The sequence below is a fragment of the Amborella trichopoda genome, chromosome 3, assembly GCF_054954075.1.
Source record: "Amborella trichopoda isolate Santa Cruz 75 chromosome 3, AtrichopodaSantaCruz75HAP2 v2.0, whole genome shotgun sequence".
NCBI lineage: Eukaryota > Viridiplantae > Streptophyta > Magnoliopsida > Amborellales > Amborellaceae > Amborella > Amborella trichopoda.
Genome location: NC_142338.1, coordinates 33,817,058 through 33,842,671, shown reverse-complemented (window position 1 = coordinate 33,842,671; position 25,614 = coordinate 33,817,058). Strand labels below are relative to the sequence as shown.

The window sequence follows — 25,614 nt, the reverse complement described above, 5'->3', positions numbered from 1 at the left end:
GAACCCGAGTACTCATTGAGTATTCGCCATGTATGAAATAGTCAAGACTTAAGGGACATAAGTTCGGATCCTGACATGTGCATTTCATTTCATATAGGAAGCCACTCTTCCAAAAGAATTATCCGAGTTTGGAAGAGCTAGTGCACATATGCTTTGAGAGGACCCTTGTAATTGAGTTGGATCATGTCCCACAGGGATACACCTGTAATCCATTGAGAGCCGAATGATCGGAAGTTCTGGCTCCGTGGCTTTGATATGGTCAATTATGTGTCCCTTCTTTAAATTATAGAACATAGTTCTATTGGGTCGATCTGAGACTCAGTGGAACATCATTCGGGACTAGCCCAATGGAGTACTCCGATACCTATAGTTATTAGTTTGAGATCTCACTATACCTTTTTTCTGATTTTATAATGATGAGAAAAACCTAATAATTACTCAAAAATATTTTAAATATTTATTGTGAATTTAAAGAAGTTTTTGAAATTTTATTTGCTAAAAAAATAAGGGTTCTCATATTATTTAGCTCAAATTCCACTTTAATCCTGACCTAGTAGTGTCATATGGCATCCGAGTGGCTATAGGGCTGCCACATGGCACCTTACACCTCACTCTAGGATCACAGCCAAGCTAGGCACTAATCCCTAGGTAAGGGACTAGATTGGCATTTGGCTGCTTATTTTATAAGGGGTTGTGTTATGGTGTCTCGTTATATATTGTTATATTTTGTGATATAATGTTAGAAATTAAGGGCCCCTTTTTATCACATGTCTTAATTAACTCACACATGGGTCATGCATGGCATGTGTGAAGTTTAATTAATTAATTTATTTGATATTAAAGAGAAAATGTATTTTCAAATTTGAGTTGAAAAATATTTTCACACACATGTGTGAAGGGGACATTATCTTTAAATTGATTTTTTTAAAATTTTAGATCTACAAAGTGATTGACTTTGATAAAGAAGAATATCTCTACATGTGTGAGCTTTGTTAATTACTTCTTTGCCTTTTAGCCTTTGTGGTTATCTACTCTAATACACTATTAAAAAAACTAAGGGTATTTTTGTAAGGCCATATTAGATACAATTGGAACAAAACACACGGTAAAGTGGCATAACCTAGGGTTAGAGTGAGTGATAATAGAGTGAAATCTCATCCCTTCATCCTAGTGGTTGGATGGAGATGGGTGGCTAGGTACATTAGCCTCTCATGTGCCTTTAGATTAGTGCATCAATGGTGTTGATTGAATCCAAAGTTACACCCATGTTATAAAAACATATCATGAAATCTCAAACCCTAACTATCTCAACTCTTGAACCATTTTGGAAAATTGTTGCTCCCCTCTTTCTTCTAAGGTTTTGTGAGAGAAAATTGAAGAGAGAGAGCTTTTAAAGTTCCATTAATGGTGATCTTGATGGTAGTCTTCCTTTTTTATGCTTAAGTTCATAGTGTGCATTTATCAAGGTAAGCTCCATTGAATTTTCTTTTCTCATAAGATCATATCTTTGGCATCTATAGTTGTTGGATTTTTTAATTTAAAAAAGTTCCATTGATCTTAGAATCCCTATTTGATCATCTTTTTCATCATCCTTATTCATAGTATGGTCCTTCATGAGTTAATAGCCTATATGCATGAGAATCTATGATCATGCATAGTATCCATTAATTAATTTGCTTCAAACCCATCAAATAATTTAGTCTCAGAGTGTCACTCCATTTTCAAAACTTTCTCATCATGTTTTTACCTATGGGGGTTCATAATCTTTCCATACAAGAGTGTTTTGACCACTGTGTGTAGTTCGGCCATAACTCTCTTGTTCTTTATCTGATTTGATTCAAACCTTTTGGTTAATAATTTCAGTGTGTTGAGATATTAAGAAGTGATTTTAAGGTGTGTAATTTTTTCCCATTTGGATTAGACACTCTTGTAAGATTGAACCACTTTTGTACAATCTGAAGGGACAAAATTAAGTCCTTATAAGGCCCGATTGTGTGGCCCCGACACAGGTTCGAAACATAGAGTCCCTATTTTAATTTGGCATTATAATTCCCTTTTTAGTTGATTTTATTCTTTAGAATTTTGTTTAGATTAGTTGCGTGATGTATTTAAGCTTTGGGACATAGTTTACGTAATTTGTGCTATGAAAGTGTAATTCATAAGCTAGTCTTGCTTTATATGTAATTGCCCTATAAGGGGTTGGTATTTGAGTTTATTTATAGTGGTTATACAAGGCAAGAAATGGTTGTAATTGTTATGTAAAAAGATTGTAACTTATTCACTTAGCTTGGTTTTTAGCAAGTGGCTTGTTGAAGGTGTCTATTTTGCCTTGTTTTTCGGCTTGGAAATTTACTCTAGTCTTTTTATCTACTTTCAGTTTAAATGCAATGTCCATATTCGTTGTCTTGACTTGATATGAAATTATGCTAAATTATGACTCTATATTGATAACTTGTACTGTTGTCACACATGGATAGAACCACCACATATGTATAACAATAGACCGACTTACTGAGCTGTATAGCTCATCCCATTGTTTCTCCTCTCCTTGTAGGTCGATAGCAGCAAGTACAGGGCCAGAAGTTCGTGTTTGGCGGCTAGAAGACAAAGATAGTTTTCTTGAAGAAGGTGCTTAAACCTTGTTTATGTCTGGCTGTTTGGCCCTGGTTTTGTTTTGTTCTTGGTGGATATGTGTAATATTGGGCCTAGATGCCTCGAACTGAATGTAATATTTTGGAAGATTTTTATATTATGAAGTTTAGCGTGCAGAGTTTATTCCTAACTCTTCTGCTAGTTAAGCTTGTTGCTTTAGCTCTCTTTCATAGTTTGCTTGATTTCCGAATATGAAGGCATTGAGTCCACTCCTACCTAAGTGACAAACATTACATTAAATCACGAACCCGCGCTCGATCGCCCATTACCTCGTAAGGTACGGTGGTCGGGGGCGGGGTCGTGACAATATGCTTTACTAAAACTAAACGAGCAGAAGAAATATGACTGAGGCGCCAGTGCCAAAGGTAAAAAACTGGTGAATTTAAAATAGGGCCGTGGAGGAATCATTAGGAGCGTGTAAGTAATAGAGACCACCATGTTGCTTAGCTACTCCAATCGTCTTCTTCTAAGACTGATCTTGAAAAGTGCAAGAATCACGAGGGAATATTACTGAGCAGACATAATAGGCAGTGAGTTGACTGCTGGATAATAAATTAAAACCAAAATAAAGGATATAAAGAACTTGGTGAAGTTGAACAGGTGCAACAGTAGAAGTTGGTTTGTATGTGTGGAAAAGTGAGGGATCAAATGTCATGTGATTTGAAGCTCCTGGGTCAACTATCCATGTGTTGTGAGAAATGGAAAATGGAGTTGAAAAGGAGTTAACTACGAAATGAACAGAAGTTACCTGTGAAATGAACAGACGTATGCATATCATTACATCTCTTCTAGAATGGGTAATTTGATGAAGAGATAGGAATGATCATTGTTCCATCCACGAAATATAGCTTGTTCTTGGCACTTATGGGTGTGAGGATAGCTTTGCTCCATGTTGGTTAGTTTTCACTGGTTAAGACATGGGAAATTAAGACATTTCATGGATTATCAGAATAATGCAAATAAAGGACACTATTGGAATAAATAGGGATTACCATATCTTTGGAGTTATTTTCTTCCGTGGTCAGGGTTGTTGAAGTTGCGTCGGCTGAATAAAATCAAAAGAACCACGAGTTGGTGAATGTGTCTACAATGCACGGGATTTTGTCTACACGAGACTAAAAAAACACTGTGCAATTACAAATCACCTATGTGAATAGCACAATGTCAGAGAGGGAGGGAGTTGATGTCTGAGATGGAGGGAGTTGATGTCAAGGGGTAGCAACAATTGTGAATGCAGCAACTCCAACTGTGAGATATGGGGGCATCAACTCTGTCTCTGCAATAAGTTTAGATATGAGATGGTGGCAACTGTGACTCAAGAAGGCAGAAGCAGTTGTGACGGCGGCAGCTGCAACTGTGAGTCAAGGGGGCAGCAACTCTCTTAGCAATCTCAAATCTAAGGAGAGGGTAGCGCATCAACTACTGATGACGAGTGCTTATAACCTCCAAAAGAGAAAGGTGGAAGGACATCAATGGTTGAAGAGGCAAAAGAATTTTTTGGTGTATAAGGTGCATCACGCATGACTTCAATAATGCAAAATCAGTAGGCCAAAACTTCAATGATGAAAAGTTTTGCCTCAAAGTTTCGAAATCTTGCCTCAACAATGCAAACTCAATCTCAATCTTTAATGTAAATAGGTTGAGATGGCATAAAAAAACTGAGAAAGTCCATAGCTCTGTTACCATGTAAAGTTGGGAAATGGTGTGTATATTTCATTAACCCAAGAAGGTGATATATATAATAATACAGTATCATAATCCCTTGATAATTGGGGATTGTACAACAAGTATTACTAGATATAGTTTATGCGTATCTTTACAACAAAGAAACTTTATCATATATGATTTATACATATCTTTACAGTAAAGAACTTCTAAAATAACAAACACAAGCTGGAAAACCAGCTAACATATAATTTCTCATAATTATAAAAATAAGCCTTGTAATTTTGTATTTTGCATTCATTTCATTTTTTAGTTATTTTCTAAAATGTCTCTATTTTGTATGTTGAAAGTTTGAAATCAACTCTTTTGATCTTGAATATCAGTACAATTATTTTATTTGAGTAAGACCTTCAAGGTCCGAAATGGTCTGGATGAGTTATGAATTCGGACCATGAAAGTCTGATGCACCTTTAATATCTGAGACTAACATATGTTTTTTCCTCTTTTTTCTTTTGTTTCGACATTCAAGGTTGGAACCCAAGGCACCCACTAGCATCTCTCACTCGCTCTCCCTTTTTTTTAATCGTTGTCTATGCTGTTCACCAACCAACCTCTAAAATTTAAAGCTTAATGAGTAATCTTATTCCTACCCTAGTTTCTGACTTCCCAAATTCTAAAATCATAAACATGTATAAATCATGTATATCATGCAGCATGAATAACTGGGAAAGCAAGAGAGAGATGTGGCATACCAGTGATGCAATGGTTTAAGACGACTTGATACATTTTTGTATTTCACCTCAGACTTTGAAGCTCCTAGGTCATGATTGGTCTAAACCATTGAAGGTTTGAAGTCAAATAAAAAAATTATCAAGGTATTTGCGATCTAAGGTGAGTTGTCTTCCAACATTTGGGATCTACAGGGGGTGGGTGTATTTTGAAATATATTAGCAAAATAAAATAATAAATATTAAAAATAAAAAGGGAAAATCTACAATCCAACAACACTTCAAAATACAAAGATTATCACTAAAATATATTGTGAAGGGTGGATTTATTCATTATGCTTTTTTTTTTAAAGCTTACTATTTAGGATAGGTTGCTTATCAAGTAAAAGCGATTTTACAATTATTACTTAAAGAGAAAAGGTACTAAAGTTGAAATTTTTATTAAAGGACAATACTATTAAAATTCTGAGATAACAATGGAAATATTATTGTATTTTGTGAAATTTAAAATATATATTATTTTATAATCATCTAAAAAAGTGATTTATTAACAAAATAACAAATTTTTAATAAGTTCGCCAATGTAAGAGGAGTTTTAAAGTCTAAAAAACAATTAAAAAATTAGGGTGTGGTTTCTATAAGGTTGCAACTTTAAACAATCAAACTAAAGCGCACCTCCAAATTTTATCATAACATGTAATTTTGGTGTAAAAAATTCTTAAGATTGTTTAAAAATTTATTTTTATCCCTAACTATAAAATTTTAAGAGTAATGATCCTATGATACCCTCCCACATCTATGTGTGTAGGACCTCAAAAGATCACCATTAAATTTGATACAGATCTCTAAAAAAGTTATCACAGTGTGAGACTTGACTTTTCTAAAGATCTGTATCAAATTTAATAGTGATCTTTTAGGAACCTACACATATGGGTGTGGGAGGGTCTCATAGGATCATTACTCAAAACTCTAAAAATGGTTAAAATCAAGTAGAGCTAGAAACATGTGAAAATCTTGAAAATAGACGGTCTAGATACTGGGTTTTTTTATAAGATGTACTATTTTTGAGACTCAACTTTTTTTTTGATATTCATACATTTAGATTCAATTTTTTTTTTAATATTCATACATCTCAATGTCTAAATGATCCATAAAAAGGTTTTTTAACATAAAAACAATGTTCCAGGATGGATTTTTGAGGCGCATATGTGATTCTACGTTTTAAAGTTGAAACCTTATATAAACTTTTTCCAAAAACTTATGTATAATCGATTAAGAGGCCCTTGAGCTTTAAATAAGCCCGTCTTTAGAATAAAGGAGTGCTTTGGGAGTGAGATGGACTCACAAGTGGGTTGGGGAAAGGAAGCCTGGCCGCCCTTTCCACGTGGAGGGGAGCTGGTTCAGTTCATGTGAGAGAAGCTGAAGCGGGGAACTCCACTTTTATTCTGCTCGTCAGCTCCATTTGAGCGACTGGCATTTCAGAGTTGCGCTCGAAAAGTAGGAGTCTAGAAAAGCTTGATTTGGATATTACATTGAGTATTCAATCATCCGCTTCTGTGTCTAGCAGTGAGAATTCATCATTCCCTTTTGTTTCCCCATTCTTTTGCTCTCTCTCACTTCTGCAATGGCTGGAACTCTCTCGATGTTGATGATGCCCCGTGGCTTCCACGGCTTTACCTGCAACAAACTTGAAGCCCGCAGGCCCATTGCCTTGCTTCGCTTTCCCACCTTTTGCAGGACGCGTAAGAATTTGGGGTTAGTGCTTCTCAAGTTGTTTTGAACTTATTTCTTGTGATTCCATTTCAATTTCCTCTGGGCAATGGTTTAGTTTCTTGAAAATTCATGGTGTGTCGTTAGGAATTTGCCTGCTCCTGCCTTATCTTCTGGTATCTTGAGGCTAAATTTGAAAAGAATTGTGATCTCAATACTACCTGTAACGGATTTGTGTATTCTATGTGATCTTTGGGATTTTCTTAATTCTATTTCATTATTATAGCGATCAAATTTTTTGTTAGATTACGCCTTGATTTTGCTATGTGCTCATGAATTTATTTTGCTTGAGGGTTTACTTTGGTTCTTACACAGTTTATGGTCAAGAGAATTTTCGAGCAAGTTTGATTAATTGAATCTGGCATTGGAGAGTTTTGTTGAGTGCCTAACTTAAAATGATAAAAAACGAGGAAGAATGGGGAGAAGTTTATCAGGTGCTAGGCATTACCCTGATGCTCTTTATTCCACCAGTTATAATAATGGTTGAATTCACTATTAAATCCCACGGATCAATGTCCTCTTTTACATATGTTTAGGTCACTTGGGTTCAATTCCCATGGTGACTTAGAGAATCTTGATGGATGCATATCCTCATCTAATAATAAATCCAATCCTTTGATTGAGCTGAGAATATTTCAGCGGTTTCAGAGAAATAGGAAGACAATCATTACCTTGCAAAAGGATTTGTGTTTTCCTTGTGTGCATATAATTTGATGTTCATATGTCTTCTCCTGAAATAATGGGGTTTCCATCATTAGAAGATCAAATGCGGTATTGGAAGATAACATTTTTTTTACTTGCCTGCCAATATTGATAAGAAATATGAACAAGCATTGTCTATCTGTTTGCTAATTCTATATTTTTCTCTTTAATTGATCATCACTTCAGTACACCTTGGTGTTTCAGGATTAGTACTGAATAAGTCACCGTTGCATTGTTCCTTTTTGCAAGAATGCTGATCCACCTAAAAGACCTGAACACTTTTGCACATGCAGCATCTCCGATACAGAGGCTCTTTGCTTCTTTCTTGTTTCTTTCTCTTCTCTTTCCTAGAGCATCTGAATTTTTTTTTTGGCCACTTATTTAATCTATTCTTAGTTATTTGCTTCTTTCTATTGGAAAGATGGGACTAAACCTTATTAGGATAACTTGATAAGTTCAGAAAACGTTGACCTTTAATAACGAGACTTTTGGAATGAACGAGATTTTTGCGTAATGAAAATAAAAGAATAAAAGCTCCTTACTTTTTAGTGAAGGATAATGTCATAGGAAATAATTTGTGTTCGGAAATAAAGGTTACCAGCATACAGTTCAGAACTCTTGAATTGGATAATAGTCTGGGGAGTGAACTCATGTTGTTTTGGTTTCTAAATGGAACTTGTGATATATCACCGGCTCAATTTCTTATATTTTTATTGAAATTATTTCAGCTTAATAGTGTGGTCATCTTTGCTTTGTACTGTGACCTTGGCTCCAGGTTTTCTTTTCCTCTTTCTTTTTTGTATTGTAGTTTCCGCAAGTCTTAGTTATTAACATACTATGGAAAGATGTGATCAACCCTTATTAGGACAATTTGATGAAAGACATAATGAAAACATCCCTACTTTTTCAATAGAGGATAATGTCTTAGTAATGGATATGAATTGTTAAGTTAATGAAAATTGAGGCTGTGCTTGGGAAAAGATACAATTTAAGAAATACAAGGAATGGGAAAAGATAAAATTTAGGATATACAAGGAACTGATTTTTGGCAAATTCATCTTGTTGTTATTGTCTTAGTGTCTTATGCTTTTATAGACACGTGCTTGTGCATTCTGATACTTCAGATATTGTCCAACATTGGGATGAATTTCAGCGATGCGTCTTGACATTTGCCAATAAGTGCCTGACAATTCCATAAAAGTGTTAGTAGTTTCTTTGAAACTGCTATTAAAGTATCTGATGCTTCCAAAAGAAATGTTGGTGGCAGACACTTGATGTCACCGCTGAAGACCTCATGTTAAAAATGGTGGCACTTTATGAAGAGTGTCTTACTTCTAACTAGGAAAAAGGACATTCATGTCTCGCCAAAGTGCCAGTGAAGTATGGGGAAGTGCCTACACATGTCAGCATGTGGCACCAAGGAATGGGGTAGTGTTAGGGTTACATTTCTTAGTATTTTTGGTTTGAAAAATACTTTTATATTTCAAAACAACACTTTGGATTTATTGTTCTTTCCTAAATTGTTTTTGTAGAGAGAGAAGGATGTGGGTTTGAGTCCCACATTGAAGAGGAGAGAGTTTCTTGAGCTATATTTAAGAGCACGCATTCCTATGCAATGTACTCTTAATACAAAGCAGAGAGAAGGTGCATGTGCGGAGCACACGAAGCGTGCGATGCACACATGTGTGTGCGTGTGCGAGTGCGAGAGCGAGGGTGTGGGCGCAAGGGCGCTTGATGACACACTTTGCACTTCGCATGCTCGCATATATAGCTGTTGATGAAATGGAGGCAAAAGGAGGCTGTAACAGCAGCCATCAAGTGAGTTAAGGGGCTGCATGTAACTTGTAGCTGTTGGTCGTGCATGTAACCACTGGTACAGTAAATGTGCAGCCAACTTGTGGCTCTATATTAAAGGTCCTTTTGCCATACGAGACACAACCTTTTACAACCTTTGCATCTCTCTCAATAGACCTTCTTTCTGCAATTCCAGCGAGCACAACAGTGGGTTAACTCTCTCTCTCAACTTATTTTTCTCTCTAATACAACAAGACTTTGGTGTCTATTGTGTGGGTTTCAAGCTCGGGTGCATAGAGCTTAGGAGCATTGCAAAAGACCTATTTGTTTTCTTGTATCCTGAGGACGAGTTTCCCTTCTTATGCACATCAAATATTCAATCGAAGGGGGCAAATATCGTCTTGAGATAGTGCTCCTGTGTGCCCAAAAACTGGAAGAGTTTGAGCGCCTATTTTTGAAATCGTACCATTTTCTGCCCCCATTTCACCCAAACAAACTCCAACAACATTGAGGCTTGCAATCAATATGTTAATTGCTTTAAAGTTACAGTTGGGCTTGCTGCTGGATTTCGTAATATCTTGTTAAGAAATCACTCTGAATGTAGGAGTTTCCCATTATATGGGACTTGCTTCATAATAAACAATTATATGCACATGTGGCTCTCCACTTGGGATTCAAAAAATATATTCAGTCTTCAAAGACAGTTAGCCATTTCTAGATCATACATCTCAAATTTTAGTAGAAACATATCTCAAAATGGATTGCAATTGTTTTGTATATTGTAATTGTTTGGGAATTCTAACTGAGATGCTACCCTCCAAATGTTACCCTGGCAAGGGGTAGTAGCATATTGCCAAAATAAGTTTATTCAAGAACACTTGTTTATTTATTGCCTAGACATGATTTCCCAAGCAAAAACACCCCAATACTGGTTGCAATGAAGTTCTTGATTTGTTCAATCAATCTTTCTTGGGCGAAAGAGAGGATATCTCGATCGGGGGAGAGAATGGGGGAATTCCATATGACCCAATATGTCAGACAAGTCGCACTATATGTCAACCCAAACTGCGTCTTCCTCTTTAGGACTCCAAAAGGTACTTTTGGAACACCAACGGGTATAGCTGTTGGGTGGTATTCCTTTAGCGCTTTTTCATCAAGGAACCTTGACAACTCCTTTCATGTTGCAGATTTGGGTAGTTAAGGGAGTGAGCGAAGAGCTTCCCTACAGATTCATGATTCATGTTGCCTACAACAAACTACTTGAATTACAGATACGAAATTAAGAGTGAGCAAAGTGAGTTGTGGCTTATAAATAGTCATATGTAGGGCCTGAACTTGCACCTCCGTTTGCAGCACCAGGTATGTTTTACCTGACTTATACCTTAAGCTAATACTGACTCGGCATGGGAGCTCTTCCTTCTTGTTCATAAACCTTGAATAACCCTATCCATACCGCTCCCTCAGACACTAACCTGAGGATCTATCTCCAACTAAAGCAAGCCAAGCTGGGAATACCCTACCTTTCCTATCCTTTCCTAACCTATCCTATCCTGTTCGACTAATCCCATCTAGTTTTGACACGAACCAGTACGAACTCGGTCGCTTCTCTTCTCTCGGGCTTGCTGCCCTAAAGGAATGCCTTTGGCTCCTGTCGCTTTGCTCCTGGATGCCAAGCCTTGGTTTCAAAGTCCCTGTCCTATCCAATATAGAAACCGTTGGCTGTTGTCTTTTCTTGCATGGCTGAAGTATGCCCCTCCTTTCCTGAGATGACACCTTCCTGCTATGATATCTTTCTTAGTCGAAGAGATAGGTCCATTTAATATTGCATTTCTCTACTCCATTCCTTGAAATCCTCATACCACTCGGGGAGTTGAAATAATAACATACGCACGAGATTCTTAGGTATTATCAATGAAGGTAATATGATGTATTTTTTAAGAATAGATTGGGTTACTAACATAAAACCTCTTACTACTTGAGCAATTGCAATAGTATCCCAAGCTTTTGTTATTGCTAACATCTCATCCTCTTTTTTTGTTACCTCTTTAAATTTGGAAGTTTGAAATTCAGGTTTTTTCTTTGTTCAATCCCTAAAAATTAGGTTTATGATTATGAAGATATCAAAATAAACGAAGGTTTTTTGTCTATTCTATCCAAAAAGAGGGGGAATGCAAATTTCTTTAAAAAATTTCACAAGTAACTGTTTTCCATTGTTGAGCACGCATTGATCCTTTGATTAGATCCTGACGAAAGTCAGGTTGTTGTGAGTAATGTATTAGATCCACCTCTTCCATTTGATCATTATCTGGGTCGTGGGTAGTCTTGACACCAGTATGTGTAAAGGTATTCATATTCTCCTCGCGATTTACATCTGTTTGGTAAAAAAAAGAATCTTCTCCTTTGATCATAATAAAAAATGGAAAGTGTTCAATCGGAACATGAAAACGAGATTGAATTGGTCATAGTTACTCTTCGAGACGAGGTGGAAGAAGGGAGGAGATTATCGAAATTGGAAAAGAATCCAATTACTTCGAAAGAATTGAACGAGGAGCCATATGAGGTGAAAATCTCATGTACGGTTCTGTAGAGTGACAATAAGGGTGACTTATCTGTCAACTTTGCCACTATCACCCTCAAAAATCCAAACTCTGCCTTACGCCAAGTTGCCAGAGTACGATTAACCTCTGGATTTAACATCACTGCTTATGTACCTTGCATTGGCCATACTTCACAAGAACATTATGTAGTATTAGTAAGAGGAGGAAGGGTTAAGGATTTACCTGGTGTGAGATATCACCTTTTTTGAGGAACCCTAGATGATGTCAGAGTAAAGGATCCTCAACAAGGGCGTTCTAGTGCATTGTAGATTCTTATCCAAGACTTGTATCATTTGATGATGATGTCATGTGAATCACTAGAAACATGTGAAGTACATGGCTAACCCAATAGCGAAAGTTGCGTAAGGGGACTGGAGCAAGCTACCATGAGACAAAAGATTCTTTCTAAAGAGATTCGGAACTGTTATATGTCCAAGGTCCAATATTGAAATCATTTCAGGGGTTTTCCCTGACTTTGTTTGTGTCAACAAACTATTTGAAATACCTCGACTTGAGAAAGCGGCGCTTTAGTGTAACTTGCTATGGTCTCAACGCCGTTACGAGGTAGTAACGAGTTTCACACGCTCTAAGCCCGGCGCAGGCGCAGTTAGGAAGATTGGCCGCCATCTGAGCGGTACCACCCACCCTACCCTATCACCTGTAGGCGGCCGTCTGTCCTACAACCGCTCGAAAAGGAACTGCAGTGATCTTGAACAGGAATCCTACATCGATAGGTAGAATCCCCATAAAAATACCACTAGATCAAGCACCAGTGATTTCGTATCCGGTCAAAATCTTGTCTAATTGATCGGTAGCGACTGGAGAAGCAAGAGGGGAGCCTTTCTTTAGAGTGGGGAGTGAAATAGGCCTAAGGCAAGGGAATTCTTATCCACAAAAGCTCAAATGCGTGGCTAGCTAAGGCTAGCGGTAGTAGGGGTCTTCTTAGTCACTCTATTCAAAGTTGATTTAGTTCCTTTTCCTTATGGCGAAGCAAGGTATGAAGCTAGTCTAGTTTAGGGAAGCAAGGAATGGTGCTAGTCTGATTTCTTTATCATATAGTCTCAATCACACGGATGTATGCTCTGTCACCTGGGCCGGTTTCATCGTCACCTTCTGATGATCGTGTAATCTAATCTGGGTGATCCTTTTCCTGCCTTATAGTGACTCTTGTTTTAGGCACGTGGTTGTCATGTATAGTAAGACATAAAAATTTTCTAGATCTAAGAACCCATTGAGGGGCCAAGGATCCTTACAAATTTCCAATGATGAGGTGATACTTTTGCTGGCTGTATGTGTATTCATGCGCTTTGGTGATGGATTTTCAGTCCAGTGGGAGCAATGGTGTTGTGAAAGTAAATATTGAAAGCTCCTAGTTCATTTTTTCTCTCTTTCTTTTTTCACTCAAAGTTTCCTTTTGTCCTTCTTTCTAACCAAGCGTGTTCATTTCTCCATAGTTTCTTCTCTTTTCCCTTCTTCTTTCCTAGGTCCTGCTGTGCCTTTAGTTTGGTATCAGAGCAAGGTTGCTTCTAAAGGTTTCTTTTGAAACTCTAAAGGATCAGGCCGTATGAAGGTCTCCTAAAGCCGTACTGTTTGAAACACTTGATTTGAAGGAAAAAGAGGAAAGGTATGAAACCTTAGACCTAGAAAAATGGTATGGAATGAAAAAACCTTAGTTTCACAGTTGCTTCATTGAGTTTCTATTCTCTCATTAGAAACCCTAGATCTGGTTGGTATGGTTCAATGATGTTAAAATCTATTGTTGGACTCCTTCAATTGATCAAATCTTTGTTTGTTAGTTGTGAAACTCATATTTTTTTCAATATCTCTAGTATAGGTGATATTGTGTCCTGAGTCCAAGTGTTTTTGAGTGGCTGGCTGTGTTGATCAATGTGTCTCTTTGGTGTTTTTCAGTTTTTGTTGTGGTCAATATGTTTAATATGAGTCATTCAAACCATTCTTCCACCTTTACTTGTACTACAAGTTTATCCTTCATACGAGTATCCATGGAGATAATCCTGAATTGGAGATCACGACTGTCAAACTCAATAGGACGAATTATTTAGCGTAGTCATAGTTTGCAAAAATTTTCATTGGTGCAATAGGGAAGTTGGGGTATATCAATGGTAAGATTCCTAAGCCTGAAGAAATAGATCATTAACATCAGAAGTGGGATTATGTATCGGTTACTGCATTGTATGCAACCATTGATTAGTAGGGATTTGTTATTCCTTCGATCGTTGAGGGGCATTTTTATTTTATTTTTTGTTTTTAAGTTATGTAATGAAGGGGTTTAGATTCATATCCAACCTAAACCCCCTTTGAACCATTTTTAGAGAGATAGAAACCTCAAGAAACTTATATTTTATGATGTTCATAGGATTGAAGGGTTTCTCAAAGTTACAAGAAATCGATCCAAATATCACCAATTGAAATTAGATTTAGCTTTGGTGTTTGTTTAGGACTATTAGAGGGTTTTTTAAAAGATTCAGAGATTGGAAACATCTCAAAGGTAGAAGTTTGAAGATCGAGCAATCAAGGTTACTGAAAAGTTTAATTTTTTATATCGCATGTATCATTTTGAGATGTCTTCTTCAGGATCTAATAGAAGCGGCGATCCGTGTTAGAAATATGGTTATAACCCGAATCCTATAGATAAAAATTGCATCTTATGCAATTATTGTTAGAAGGATACGAAAGGGGGTATAAACCGGTTTAAAAAATACTTTATGATATCAAGGGGATGTTGCAAAAAGTTCCTAATGCTATTAAAGAGGAGATAAAAATTATATCAATATCGCAAAAAAGAAAAAGAGAGAGAGACATCCATAGCAGAGTTGAGGTTTGGGGTTCGTGTCAATTATGATGACGATAATGATCAAGAGGGGTGTGAAGAGGTGGAGCAACTTGCTATATCGCAGACTAGGGGGAAGGGAAAGGGAGTTGAAGTTGGTTTTGGGGGTTGGGGGCCTAAGAGGCCTCGGTTTAGGGGGCTTATGGATCATTTTTGTCCCATTGCGGGAGAGAAAACAAAGAAGCAACTATTGAGAATTGAATTAAGAAGGAAGAGAGAGAGACAACGTCACAATACATTGCTAGATGGTTTTAAGAGGCAGATATTCCTTTCAATGCGGTTCACCTAAGCAGCTTCTACACCTTGGTAGAAGCAATTAGCCAATTTAGGCCTGGGTTGAAGCTGCCAACCCCATATGAGCTTTCAGAACCTCTTTTGAAAAAAGAGGTTAATATCACAATGGAGATTGTAGAGTCACAGAAGGTTACATGGGCTTAGTATGGAGTTTCTGCTATGACTAATACTTGGAGTGACATGAAGAGAAGAAGCCGAATGAATTTGTTGATGAATTATCCTTTAGGGACTTTTTTTTTGCGGTCTATGGATGATGCATATGATGATAGCCATGAAGCCCATTACATATTTAAAGTGATGGATAAAGGCATCAAGGAGGTTGGGGAGCAGCATGTTATACAGGTTGTCACAGATAATGCTGGTCCTAATGTTGTTGCTGCTAATTTGTTGCGCATAGCTTACCTTAGAATCTTTTGGATAACATGCGCACCACACTGTATAGACCTAGATGTGGGAATATCACTCTAGGGTTTTTGATTTGAAGGATTAAATAATTGATTTTGACACAGATTGCAGCGAAAGTTAGCAAGTTGTAGATTGGGATTCACCACCAATCTTGGATACATACTCCGATGAACAACAAGATTGTTTAGAGAGTCTGATCTATGATAAGGATCCTGATGATGATGAAGATATTTTGAGAGAGTGAAGAATATGGAAAGAAGGCAGGAGGAGGACTGATCCAAATCATGGGCTTTAAAGATTTCATTAATATAAAAAAGGTAGAATAATCAAGGAATTTAGCATATTGGAATCAGAGTAGCATAGATGAAACATGGTCAACTTATAAATCGCAAATTGTGGCCCGGATTTCAGATAATAATGAAATATTTCATTATTAATGAAATCTTTAAAGCCCATGTTTTATGAGTTGACCATGTTTCATCTATGCTACTCTGATTCCAATATGTTAAATTCCTTTATTATGCTACTTTTTTTATATTAATGAGGTAGAATAATCAAGGAAATTAGCATATTGGAATCAAAATAGCATAGATCGAGTCACCTCGACCCTTACTTTTGTGAAACTCTTAATATTATAATATCTACCGTTAACATTTTCAAAACAAATAAAATGAAATAGATGTTGAGAAAACGTCTAAACACCAGAAAATTGGGTTTGAAAGGTTTCTACTATAATTTTAATGGGAATTCAAGGACAGCCGTATTTGATAAATTTGTATTGGTTCCTTAATATAAATATTAGGATCCGTTCCTTGAGGAATTTTTTTTTATCACGAATAATATTTGAGCTGACAAAGGAAAAGAAGGTTGAAGAAGGTGGTTTTTGATATTGAATTCTTATTTTTAATTTTTAGTTAGCTTCAAATGATGTATATTATAGTTTTCGTTTTAGGGTTTATTTCTATAATTTCTTAGTTTTCTAGGGATTCTAGAGTTTTTATATTCTTTATTTCCTTCATGTGTACTATTCACACGTACGGTTCATAGGGGTAAAACTATCATTACAAATTTTAAGTCTATGTTAGGATAGATATAGGTCATTGTATTATTTGTTTGCACACTTTTTGTACTTGAAACATTAAGTAATCTTATAAAGAGGTGCATGAGGGCCTAGGAGAAGAAGGCAGTCACGTGATTTTTCAGAATTGAGAAGAAAGAAAAGCTCAGGCTTTTGCAACCCTAGTTTGGGTGCGGAGTAGAAAACCCTAGGTTTCTTTGAATTGTGCTTGTGTTTGGCTTTGTTTCTTGCTATTTTACTGTCTTCTCAAATTTTCCTGCGACATCCAATAGTCCAGTTTTTCCTAGCAAATCAGTCACATATTTCCTTTAAGATAAACTAGTGCCATACTTTGATTTGGTTACTTCAATTCCTAGAAAATACCTTAGTTGACCCAAATTTGTTGCCTGAACACATTGTTTTAGATATCTCCAAATGATTGAGTATTTCATGATCATTGCCAGTAACGACAATATCATCAACATAGACAACTACCATTACCTCTATCTCGGCCTCTTCGTGAGTCACGGCCATGTCCCTGACCTCTGCCTCCAATGTCCCTGACCTCTGCCTCCATCACCGCTCCCTAGAAATGTATTTAATGTTGTTCCATTAATAGTACTTGAGTTAGAAGGAGGGTGGAAGCAAATATAATGAGCCGTTGAATTCGCGAGTAACCATTAGTGAGAGATGGGAGCTCACTTCATGCCAGGATCTGCCCAGGTATAGAATGGTACTCAAGATTAAGGCCAGAAAAAATTTGACAACCCTATATTCTTCAGGCTGGCTCTTCCGTAATTCCACATCACTAGATATAGGCTGATATAGATTCAACTCTTCTCACATACCCTGAGGGTACTATAATACTTACAATCTGATTATCCCATTGCAATTGAAACATTTTCTCAAACAACTCATATACCAGGTGATATTTTTATCTGATGAATTATGAATGTGTTTCTTTCAAATTGTCCGAAATTTCCTTAGCTATATCAAGAAACATCACATTGGGACTGGTTTGGGTTCCATACTACTACGCAACTACGTAATGATTATGTACTTATCCCTTGTCTGCTTTTCATATCTACTATCAGAATTACTAGGTCTGTCCTCAGTCAAATATTTTAGCTTCCACCTTGCACCAAGGGATACTTTGACAGATTGTGCCCATACAACAATATTGGACACATGTAATTTCACCGAGGTGATTTGTATCTCACGGTTACAGGAGGACTTAGAATTCCAGGTTTAATTTCCTTATCCATGAGCATAAAAAGATAAAAAGACAATAAGGACAACTACGATTGGCCATTTTCAGCCTCTTACACAGGCCTAGTACAACATTAAAGAAAGACTTGAAGGAGAGAGATACTTATCATTCAGATGCAGTCACATTCACACACTTGAACAAATTAGGGCAACATCACGTTGAACACATCTGAGCAGCACCATGCTGCCAACATTGAAACTAGGTCACAATCTCTCTGTGAACCTTGATCTCGAAAGAGAAACACACACACAGCAGCATAGACTGGCAGCAACTTGAAACTAGGTCACAATTTCTTAGATCTTGATCTCGGGGAGAGAAATCACACACACAACAGCATTGAACAGTTTTCGAGTTTATGATTCAATAAAAATTAAGAAAGGGGAAGATCATGATTTCTCTCCATTTTTTTTTTAAAGGGTTAAAGAAAAAAAAAAGAGAGAGAAGATGAAAGGAAAGGGGAAAGATGAAAGGAAAGAGGAAGATGAAAAGATAAAGGATTTAAGAGGAAATGGGGAAGACGAAACATCAGTTTAAATCCCACTCTGGTACTATATCGAAGAATTTAGAGAGAAAAGAAGAATAAGAAGAAGATGGAAGAGAGAGACGTGAAAGGAGAAAGTAATGTGAGGTTCAACACCCCTCAGCACCTGTCAGCCTTATATTTTATTTAAAAATATAATATGGACAAAACTGTCCATACAAATATGATTAGGACACTTAGGTCCTAAACTTAGACAAGTGGTTTTAACATGGAGCAAGTTCCTTTGAAAGAGTGTAACAAATGTAAACAGCGAGGTTCTGGTCCTTAGATACCCAATCGTCATAAGTGAGGTTGGATTGAAGAACTTTCTTGGTTGTTCCATCTTCACCAAATTCTCTTTTCTAAGAAACTTAACTAGCGTTTTTGATGAACCATCAATGTTCCCAAATAACCACTGTCCTCTTAAATAATTTAAACTGAACCTTTCCAAATAAAATAGTTTGAAGCATTGAGTTTAATCGGTATGTATTGAGGATTAGAGAGACCAATAAAAGCAGAACAAGACGACAAGGCCATTGTTAATTGATTAAGAAAGAGTTAGAGAGCGAGAGACCTAAAGGAAGAAGAAGGGAAAGACATCAGCAGTTAAGTTTTGATGCACAAGAGAGAGACAAGCAGTTAGGGTTTTGGACTAGATTCGAGAATCGTGAAGGAGAACAACAGTTTGGATATTTTCTTTTTTGGTTTTTTGAAGAGAAAGAACTAGGTTATGAATAACAGAATTCTAGATTTTAAACGAGATCCAGGGTTTTATATTGGATGAAGAGATAATCAAGAGTATTGTAGCTGATATATGAGGCTTTGAAAGCAAGAACAGTTGCATGAGTAGGATAAACAATAGAATGGACAATAGCTAGAAGCGTGAATAGTAGGTGCCCCCAAGGTGGAGGAAATATGAGAGAGATTGGGGTTTAGAAAGGGGGTATGGGAATGAGGATGATGAAAGAGGATAAAGATGAAGAAGAAAGATTAGGGTTTCAAAGAGAAAGAGATAATGAATCTTCAAGAAGGAATATGGGTTGCCTTGATTTGAGTTGATCACGCTAAGAACATATTCAAACCTTGTTCTAATACTACGAAAGACAGAAAAGAAAAAAAAATAGAGGCACACAATATTCTACCATGAAATCATGCACCTGGCCAACACCCTAATTCTTGCATGCTGACATATAAGTATTTTACATCTTGAGTAAGGATAGATTTTCCCTTATCCATTATAGCAAATGACTATATATACTACTAAAAATAAAATAAATACATTGCAGAACTATCCTTCATTGCATTTTAATAGTTCTTCTCTCTCAATTAGGCAAGTTGATATTTTTGTACTATTTTAGTATAACAGACTCATAGGCTTTAAGATGCTAGCTTGACATCTCCTGTGTTGATACTTGATGTTGCTCATTTTACTTGCTTTAACTAGACTAATTACGGACAAAGAAAAAGGTATCCTGATGGCTGATTTAGGTATATTGGGAAGGAAGCAATTTGGTTGCAATTAAGATGGTTGTCATTATGAGATTTTATGTTGCAGTGGTGGGCATTTCTGTTTCTTTGATTTTACCTTTCAAATATTAATCGATGATGTCAGCCCTTTTTTGCTAGTGCTTGCATAGCTCTATAGCCTACTGAAAAATGATTGGTTATTAAACAATGTCATACTAACTGCCACTTGTATTGTGATTATACATTGGAATAATTCCTTCATAAAAATGGATCTATTATGTATGCATAACGGCCATTGAAATGTGGCAAGTCACTTTTCACTTTATATGTTGGGTTCAATGTTTATGACCATATGTCAAAAGGAGTTCTTTGTGTAATTCTTTTCTCTAGGTTTTAGTAAGCATGATTTGATATTTCTTATCATCTACTGAATGGGTAGTTAGCACTGTGCAGCTCACAACGAAGGAAACGATTGAAAAAAATTTCTATGAAGCAGCCCAGTCTAAATATGAAATCATCATCGCCTAGTGATGACAATGCTCTGAATGCTCCAAAAGGTGGCATATCTAGTTCCCCGGTTATATCTAGTGCTAAGCCTGATTCACTATCGAGCATGCAAGGCGTAGAGAAAGTGGATACTCAGGATTTAACTCTTACAAAAGATGTGCGAAACTATTTGGTATTATTCTTCTATGATGTCTATCTTCTGTTTTATAACTTTTTGTAGGTCTTGTAGTCAATTTGTCACATTCTCTCTTTGTCTCTCTCCGTCCATCATATCTTTCAGTCTCTTACATCTCTTCGGCGTGCAGGGGACCCCATCCCCGCTTAACTACCCAAAAAAAAAACACTGATAAAACAAAAAAAAAAGAAAAAGAAAGAGAGGGGGAGGGAGAGAGAGAAAAAAATTCCTCCCCATTGCCATCATAGCATCATTGCTACCACCATTACCATCAACACCCCCACTCTGATTCTTGCAGTTACAGCTAATAGTGGTGGCAGTGACAGTGATCAGTGTTGGTGTGCTGGACACACATGCAGACACACAAATGCACACTCACACACACACACATATATATATATATATATATATATATATATATATATAAGTTTTTTTTTTTTTGGCGGGGGGGGGTGGCAGAGAGAGACAGAGAGAGAGAGATGACAATTTTTTGTGACGTCAATTAACAGATGGAAGATGATGGTAGTGGACAACAGCTTTCAAATCTCCAGTTGGAGGACTTAATAGAAATGATAAGGAATGCTGAACAGAGTATGCATTTACTGACATATGATGTTCTAATTCATTTCTAGGTTTTTCTGTTTACATGTGCATGCGTGCATTAACATATGTAACTTTTTGTCTTCTAAGCTTGTGATCAATGTGCAGAGAGAGATCCACTCACATATATGCCCAGTGTATTGTGACTCGGCCGAGTAACTCGGACTTGCCCTAGTGGCGAGGTGAGATGGCGCCCAGCTTTCCCCTCACCAAAAACCCTCTAAGAAAAATTAAAACAAATGTTGAAAAATAAGAAAAAGTAGAAATCGTGGATTTTTCTTCTTTTCTGACTTCCAAACTCCCACTCCCATTTTCTTTAGGACTGCCAATTTTCTACCCATCCTCCATTTTCCAGCGATCTTTACAACTGGTTTGCTACCAATGTTCCGTTTTTTGGCGTTCGTTACAACTGGAGTCTCAAATTCTGGCAAGAATCAGGAGCTAGAGATATTATCCTCTGGATTCTAGAGAGGGATAGGGATTCTCAAATTTTGGTGCCCTTGATTGTAAGCAAAAACACTGAGCTTGTGCTATCACCATTAATTTGATCAAGAACCTCACATGGAAAAAACAAAATAGTGGCAGAGGCATTCTCGTTTCCTCAAAACAGTGGCAGAGGCAATCTCTCTCTCTCTTCCTCACATAACAGCAGCGGTCTCTCTCTCTCTTCCTCACATAACAGTGGGAGAGGCAATCTCTCTCTTCCTCACAACCAGCGGCAAAGGCTGTCACCTCTTTCTCTTCCTCTTTGCATCGTCTTGTCTTCCTCTTTCTTCTTCGTAGGCAGAGAAATCTTGCATCTTCCTGTCTTCCTCTTCCACTGAGAAAAGCCATATTCCTCTGGCCCCAATCCTCTGACACTAAGCTCAAAAGGAGAGTGAGAGGGATGTGAGAAGCATGAGAGTAAAGATCGCCCCACATGTTTTGAAAGGGATATGAGAATATGTGGAGGTGGCAGCGCCAAATTTACAAAGGATTTTTATGTTTTTTTTCACTTTTTGGTTGTTTTTTTATGTTTTGACCTTTTTGTACAGTACTCAATCGAGTCCGATGGGAATCCGCCGAGTAGCTCGGCTCGGGTCAGGGCAGGGTACCTGGTCTGAGCCGATTTCCAAAACACTGGATATGCATAAATAAGTAAACTCTATTTACTGTCGAAGTAGTCTCCATTCTTCTGTTAAAAAGTCATTACATGTTGTTACTCCTTTATTAGATATCTTACTCCTCAATCAAGCCCGAGTTCGTGCTTTAGAAGATCTGGATAAGATCCTTTCCGAGAAAGAGGCCTTACAAGGAGAAATTAATTTGTTGGAGATGAGGTTGGCGGAAACGGATGCACGGCTAAAAGTTGCAACTCAAGAAAAGATAAATGTGGAACTTCTAGAAGATCAACTTGAGAAGTTGAAGAAGGAGATGGCAGAAAGGGGGCCATCCTCTACGGAAGATGGGCAAGATCCATCTGAAAGCCAGAACAACCCTTTGAATCGTCAGAGCTTAGCTTCACACTGCAGTGACTTTTCATCTCTCAATGAGGAGGTGACTGCATTGAAAGAAGAGAACAAGTTACTCAAGAATGATATAGAAGTGCTCAACGCCAAGCTTGCTGAAATAGACAAAACAGATGAAAAGATACTTGCAGTTGTAAAAGAAAGATCTGTTTTAGAATACTCCCTTGCAGAACTGGAATCCAAGCTAGTGATTGCACAAGAAAGCATTTCAGAGCTTGCATCTATGAAAGTGGAATTCAAGACTTTGAGGGGAAACGTAGAACATTTGCAAGCACTCTTGGAAAAACCTTCAGAGCAAGCAAATCATGCCCTAAATGTCGTGCAACAGAATCAAGAGCTCCAGAAGAAAGTTGATAATTTGGAAGCTTATTTGGATGAAGCCAAGGCATTTAATTCCTTGTCAGAACAACAGCTTTTGCAACAGCAGGTAAAAATGCTAGAGCAGCGGCTTTTACAGTCTGACCAAGAGATACAATCCCAAGTTCAGCTATATCAAGACTCTATTAACGAATTTCAAGTTACTCTTCGTAGATTGAAAGATGAAAACAAGGAAAGGCAAGTGGAGGCTCCTGTTGTTGATATGCCTTGGGAATTTTGGAGTCGTCTATTGCTGGTTATTGATGGCTGGTTGCTTGAGAAAAAGATTTCTCCTAATGATGCCAAACTGTTGAGAGTTATGGCATGGAAGAGAGATGCTCGCATCCGTGAAACCTTCTTGACTTGTAAGGACAAGAATGAAAGTGAAGCTGTGGCCTCATTTCTTAAACTTACATCTTCTCGTACAAGGTATGATGCTATTCTTACTTTTCTAAGATTGTCAACCTGCTACTAAATTGGACTACTGGGTGACAATAATTCTTTTTTCTATAATTGCAGTCAGGGTTTATATGTTATTCATATTGCAGCAGAGATGGCACCAGTGGCAAAGGTAAGATTGCCCTTTCTGCAAGATTGTAGTTAACAATTAGTTTCTGTTTTTTGATATAGATAGGGGGGTTGCAACAATGGGCATCCTTATTTTTCAAACCCAGCTATAGTTGGAGCCCCATTTTGTTAGAAACATCTTTTGAGTTATTAGTTCCATCTATCTGGCCTCTATTCTGTTTTGTGTCTGCATTTTTCCCTTTTTCCAACAATTTTGTTAGACATGCATTTTTTTTTTTTTTTTTTTGATGAAATTCTGTTAGATATGTATTATGTTGGAGAGCTTATATTGATGTGCACTACCATCAACACTGCTCTCACAATGTTAATAACATATTACAGCATTTGATGTTTTGGTTTTCTGCTGAGCAAAGCAAATTTTATAAAATGAGGGGATGCTTATGGAGTAATGTCCAACCCAACCTTGATCCCATGTGGTACAGCGCTATAACTTATCAGTAGATATACTCTACATACAAATGGCACATATTTACAGTTCTTCATACAAATGTCACGTATAAGAGGCACTGTGGATCGGGGTTGATGAACTAAACCCACTTGTTTAACAGCATCCCCTGTTGGGAGGATAATCTAATTATTACTTTCTATTGGTTTGGGTGTTCCATTGCAAGCTGACTATCCTAATGGAAGAACAAACAAAATTTCTCAACCATTTATTGTACAATCATCGGGAAGTCATCTTGTTCCTAGCACCAGAAATAATATTCTACTGATATCTATCATTTTGGGTTCCAGTTGAGTATGTACGTTTTAATCTACTGCAGAGGTGGTTATATCTATCATTGGTAATATGTTGTTCTGCAATATAACAGAAGATACCACACACATGTAACCTATAGAAAAAATTCTGGAAATTTTTGCTGTTCTTATTTACATTGTACAGGAGACAACTCTTTAGGGATGTGGTGCCCACGTTTCTTAACTCTTTCCTTACTGAAATGTCAATCATTCAATTTGGAATAAGATGTTTTAAGAATTGCATTACTTGGAAACAGAAATGTTTCTATCTTGGATTTACCTTCACCTGGAATTGCAGTTATCTGGTGATGTGTTCATTTTCTTATTTAAGAAGAACTGTGGTTTGTGATCAATGCTGTTACAGTTCACTATTGTGGCATGGGGGGGAATGAATCTCATGGTAGCTACTATAATTAATGTCTGGTGTATTTATATTACAATCTAGTTGTAGTCCTTTGAGGAAATGCTGCCATGCATAAGATATCCCTTGGGCATCAATTTCATGTGGTGTTTCAGAAGTTTTTCTTATCCTGTCATTAGTTGGCTAAGCTTGATTTTCTAATTATAATATTGGACTACTCTCAAGGTTGGAGGTCTGGGGGATGTGGTATCTGGCCTTGGTAAAGCATTACAGAGGAAACAACACCTTGTGGAGGTTATTCTTCCAAAATATGACTGCATGCAATATGATCGGATTCAAAGTTTGAAGGTACATTTGTTGAAATTGACATCCTGGAAACAGTTCTTTGTATCCATTGAGAACATATTCTGTTTTTCTTTTGAAGTAATGGGTGAACCAGTGCAAGCATAATCAATCTCTCTCTCTCTCTCTCTCTCTCTCTCTCTCTCTGTGTTTCTTTCTTCATTTGTAGGCTTTAGATGTGGTGGTGCAATCATATTTTGATGGACAACTATTCAAGAATAAAGTTTGGAGTGGGATTATTGAAGGTTTTGAAATCTAAAGCTGTTTGATGTGTATCTGAATTGCAACCAAATTGATGACTTCTGGTGTACCTGACTACAGTTAGATTCTGGTGATTTTAAGGTCTCCCCGTCTACTTTATTGAACCCCTCCATCCTGCTAAGTTCTTCTGGCGAGGACAATTTTATGGGGAGCATGATGACTTCAAACGCTTTTCATACTTCAGTCGCGCAGCACTTGAATTCCTTCTCCAAGCTGGCAAGAAACCAGATATCATTCACTGCCATGACTGGCAGACAGCTTTTGTTGTAAGCGTTCCTAATTTATTCAAGTTGTGCTACTTTTGTCCCTTCTTTCAAATGATTTTTTGCATGAAACCTGGGTCTTCTAGCAGTTGCAGGGATGAACCTTCTTGTTTGATGCTTTTTTTTTTTAATGCCTGATAGT

General features: G+C 37.1%; 1 protein-coding gene across 12 annotated transcripts in view; it reads left to right on the top strand.

Annotated features, from left to right (window-relative positions):
* Nucleotides 1-6,361: 6,361 nt before the first annotated feature.
* Nucleotides 6,362-25,614, top strand: part of SS4 (starch synthase 4) — an 84,086-nt gene continuing 64,833 nt past the window's right edge. For 3 of the 12 annotated variants that reach the window (XR_016052435.1, XM_088862446.1, XM_088862444.1), the window contains exons 1-10: nucleotides 6,362-6,800; nucleotides 20,226-20,451; nucleotides 20,964-21,045; nucleotides 21,163-21,236; nucleotides 22,268-22,989; nucleotides 23,094-23,348; nucleotides 23,439-23,490; nucleotides 24,832-24,954; nucleotides 25,118-25,193; nucleotides 25,291-25,475. Coding sequence is in view for 7 of the 12 variants with exons in the window: in XM_088862446.1 (XP_088718572.1) it covers nucleotides 22,877-22,989; nucleotides 23,094-23,348; nucleotides 23,439-23,490; nucleotides 24,832-24,954; nucleotides 25,118-25,193; nucleotides 25,291-25,475 (804 nt within the window). In the remaining 5 variants the exon portion in view is untranslated. Of the gene's footprint in view, nucleotides 6,801-20,225; nucleotides 20,452-20,963; nucleotides 21,046-21,162; nucleotides 21,237-22,267; nucleotides 23,349-23,438; nucleotides 23,491-24,831; nucleotides 24,955-25,117; nucleotides 25,194-25,269; nucleotides 25,476-25,614 lie in introns of all 12 variants that reach the window. The other 9 variants (XR_016052431.1, XM_020675137.2, XM_006856902.4 and 6 more) reach the window with 5 other exon arrangements.